Source organism: Citrus sinensis, chromosome 6 (assembly GCF_022201045.2).
Source record: "Citrus sinensis cultivar Valencia sweet orange chromosome 6, DVS_A1.0, whole genome shotgun sequence".
NCBI classification, from domain to species: Eukaryota; Viridiplantae; Streptophyta; class Magnoliopsida; order Sapindales; family Rutaceae; genus Citrus; species Citrus sinensis.
Genome location: NC_068561.1, coordinates 24585510 through 24590110, shown reverse-complemented (window position 1 = coordinate 24590110; position 4601 = coordinate 24585510). Strand labels below are relative to the sequence as shown.

The following is a 4601-nucleotide window of genomic DNA, read 5'->3' as shown; positions in this document are numbered from 1 at the left end:
TCACATTTTTACGAGCTCCTTTAAATTGAAAGGTTCGCAAAACGATTTATCGTTGATACAATGGGATGCAAAGAGTGAATACATAGCTTCTGTAAGATGATAAGCATCCCAAAAATAATGTTGATTTGCGTTACTGCATGGCTTCAGAAACGGAATGCACCCCGAAGTCCCATTGAACCAAGCTATGCAACATGGATTGCTTGAATCCACTAAACCTGCAAAAGGTTTTTAGAAAATTGCATTAGCTCATGATTTATTATGTACAATAGAGGTCTATTTAAGCTACGCATTGGTTACAAGAGATATGCTGAGTGACTGCTGGAATATGCCTATATGACAATGAAGTCCTTATCATATTAGAATGAGTAATACCGTACTTACATAGCTGATATATGACATACTTAATTGTCGTGTCATTCATTTATTAATTGATGAGGTAAGGTTATCACCTTAATAATAGAAAATAAAGCTAACCAGCAACTTACATGTATAAATTAATAATAAGCTATGCAAACGATGTGAGTATATCATAATTATACTCGATTTCATATTCTAAAGAACTTTTTTTGGTAATATTTTTCTTTGGTAAGAATCACAAGAAGATGGTTCTAAACGGAACAATCATTACTTATATGAGCAATATGTTTTCTAAAATTGGTATATGTATATATTCAAGAGAATTCGAAAATGGGATATGAATCCCCAATTATGGCCTGGATTATGATATTTTATTATTAATTTCTTTCTTTTAATATTATTTTCTCTTCTATAAATTGATGGCCATTAGTGAAAAGCTATTGTTCTTATACGGCAAATTATGTTGTTATTCACTCTTAAACTTACCGTATTTAGGAGGATTTATGACAGCATCATAGCCTAGCCAGTGAGCATGACCGTTGACAAAGGTGGAGCCTTCGAGACATGATGTCAAGTTTTGTAGCATTGTAGGAAGCATGTTATTGAAATAAGACACAAGCTGGTTCTTGTCTTCAACACATTTTCCTGAGTGTTTATTTTTCCTTGTAATCGAGGGAATGCAACCGATCGGACCGATCTCGAACATCACAATCTTTCTTGCTCCCAAGTTATATAGCCTCTGCTTAATTATACATAATAAATTAAATGATTGTGCCAAAAATTGATTGTCCACATTTTAAAAACACATAAATATTATACTTGATGACACCGATCATATGAATGATCTAGCGAGCAATTTCGCACACTTTATAATAATTAATTATTAGACAGTAAATGCAATTCTGTAACTTATGTAAATAATGTCGAGGTAGTAAATCAATCAGATAGTGCCATATAAGAGTGTCGTCAACCATAAAATGAGTGGCGTTACCCACTAAATTATTATTCATGACAACGTCGTCGTATGAATGCGAGAGTGATAGAGATAACCTGGAATTGGTGAGAGAGCTTTTCTATGAGGAGTTGAGCAAACTGTTGGGGAGTATAACGTACGTTTGTATTGAAAGACAAGGTTCCGAGATAACTACTCAAGTAATCATTACTGCCAATGGAGATAATAAATATCGACTTCGACAAATAATTTGAAAGCACTTTTGAGCTTGTAAAATGTCTCCGCAGCAACTTAACTGTCTCATCGAATAAACTCACTTGTTCTTCAAAATTTAAGCATTTCCCCTGCAAAAGCATTAATTAGTTAAAGATAGAAATTAATGAAAAACCTTACATTACAAGGATGTTCTCAAACTTCACAAGCAAATTCAAGGAATCGAACCCCACTGTTACCTGAGGAAATTAAAAAAAAAAAACTACCAAAATATCCAATTCATTTAGCAAGACTAACCATTTCCTCATTTTTCTAGGATCCACTAGAATCATACAACGTTGTTAATTATGCTTTGTTAAATTTCAAATTTTTACTCCAAAATTAGGGTTAAAGTCTATTTATGTTCATTAAACTGTGTCATTCTAAACATGTATGGAGTTGTTTAACACTGTATTGTCAAGAGGATTCAAGTGAATTTTAAACATGACGGGAAAATAATTAGTTTTCCCAAATGAGAGGGGAATATTGGTCATTCTTCAATTTATTAAACAAACTCTCAGATATGTTGACGGGACCTAATAATCAGACGTGCCTGCACAATTGACTTAGTCTAAATTAGGTTTGACTCGTTACTTCGCCGTTCGCGTAAATGATTCTAGTGTCCCAAAAAAAAAAAAAATTATAAGATATAGATGTTTGACATTTAATAATTTTATTTAACAAATAAAAGATCATCTAACTAGCATTCACATACCTTTGGTATCAAATAATATATATATATATATAATAAATCTCTTCTACTGGTTTAATGTACTGAATTAAAGAGTATATTTCTCATAACTTCTTAGCGTTAGCCATTAATTCTACTAGCGTTAGTTATTGTAGTAAAAATAACATCCTTCTTGTTACTTTTACTAGTGCTCAAGGTAACATTTTGAGCGTTGCAAAGAAACTACTTTATTATCAGCGGTAAATATTTATGTCGTTATACATCGGACTAGTAAATTTTTTTTTTTTTCCCAAAAAAAATAGCGGCGCGCAAAATGATACGGTGATTAATTAGAAATTATAAACTACAACTTTAGGGACCAAGAAAAAAGTATACCCTTTAACTAAATAGAAGCATATACAATAGCGAACACAAATAATGTGACTATGAAAGTGGATTAATTATCTTTCTCTAAGAGTTTTTTTTTTTTCAAAAGAAAGAAAATATTACTGAAAGAAGAAAAAATTAGTTTTGAATCTAAACTTACAAAGGGGCGTCCGGTTTCAGGGAGAATGCCACATGACCCAGATGCATAATTCAACCCAGTAAGTGGTAACTTGTCACGTATTTTCAAAAATGGTGGTGAATATGGCAGCCCCAAAAATTCAGCTAAAAACGAAAAATCAATTAAATCATATCAGAAGAATTAATAATTAGCAAAATGCAAGTAGTTCGTGCACTTATATTATGAAGAAAATGTCAATAAGCCAGCTACAGCATACCTACAAAATCGGGAACTGTTTTACCATTTGTGAATCTTCCTGTACTGCTTTTATTGACAAAATTTGCACCATATGGTAAGTAATTTGCCCTAGCAATTGTTGGCAAAAGATTGTTGTTGCCGCTGTCAAACAACGAGTCTCCGAAAACATACAGTGCCGGCGCAAGCTGAGTTGCGTTGCTGCTGATAAATCGAAGAAAAAAGACTGAAAATATTATAGAGTAACTGTTGCTGATCATATTTTCAATATTGGAGAGTTTGCAGAAAGAATGAAGAAAGAATTAATAGCGCTAGCTGTTTGATGTTCTTTGTGAATTGTGGAGAAAAAGGGTCTTAAATGAAGGGCTACTCACACGGAAATTGAGGGTGATGACACATGATTTATTTTATTGAATTAATAATAGTGATAAGGTTTGTTAAGCCCTTTGACGAAAACTAATCAACGTACACCACCAACAGTTTTTTTTTTTTTTTTTTTAATTTAAGAGTATTATCACCTGGATCAAAGCTTTAATTAACTTTTCTAATATATTTTTATATTTTTCCCCCTTTAGCCCACCATTTTTGTGTGTGAACATGTACAACATTTTAGGATTACATATTATATGCGATTTCAAAAGGAGATTCAATTCATACCATCACAATGAAATTTTCTGAGTTATGCCTCTAGAAGCACTAATGTTGAACAAGTAATATAATGCTAAACGTGATTAATTATTTCGCCAACACATGGTTTTATATGAGTAACTGAAAAGTAATATTATATGATATGATATTTAAATCAAAGTTTGTATAACTAATTAATTTTATTTAGATAATAATTTTAATATTAAATAATAACATTTACATTTAATTGATAGTATAAACAATATTAATTTGTTAAGTTTATTAATAAATAATTATTTTGCTTATAATTATACTTCAATAGTTAAAAAATTTAATAATGGATGATTTAAATTCTTTAGTATTATTCAAATCAATATATTAGTACTTACTAATGTAAAATAATAAACTTAAATTAGTTTTATTTGAATATTTTATACAATTAAAAAGTAAGACTTCCACCTATGTGATAAAGTAGCAAATGACATAGCAAATAGTTTAACATACATATATACATACATACTATATATATATATAGACACACACACGCATACATACATTTTCCTCTCCATTTTTTTAATTCTTTTTCCTGTAAATCATTACTTTTCACATATGACTTCAGGCCTCACTTTGTTTTGAGGTTCATTCTATCATAATTAGACAAAATTTATTCGCGTAATTTGTATACCTTATATTTTTCAAAATCATTGGGTAATAGCCAAAGTTATGTTATATCTAGTATCATTAAACTTCCAGCCATAGATTTAGATCCAAACATATAAATTGAAAGTGTTTGGATTACATAGGATTACCATCAAATAATCCAAGAACCGAGTTTTTAATTTATATCTAATTTCTTGTTGTAAATATCTAGTTGCCACATAAAGCATACCAAAATATGTGAGAATTATGCTACTAGTCTCATAAAATTAATTTTATTCTTACATATCAAACACGGTCTTCTTCTTTACTAACAACACAAATAT

General features: G+C 30.4%; 1 protein-coding gene across 1 annotated transcript; it reads right to left on the bottom strand.

Moving 5' to 3' along the window:
- On the bottom strand, positions 1–3281 carry LOC102630258 (GDSL esterase/lipase 7-like). Its single transcript, XM_006482594.2, has 5 exons — positions 3014–3281; positions 2779–2900; positions 1408–1653; positions 844–1096; positions 1–215 (listed from the first exon to the last, which is right to left on the bottom strand). The coding sequence occupies exons 1-5, from the start codon at positions 3249–3251 to the stop codon at positions 1–3; spliced, it is 1074 nt and encodes a 357-aa protein (XP_006482657.1). The 5' UTR covers positions 3252–3281.
- Between the last annotated feature and the right edge of the window lie 1320 nt (positions 3282–4601).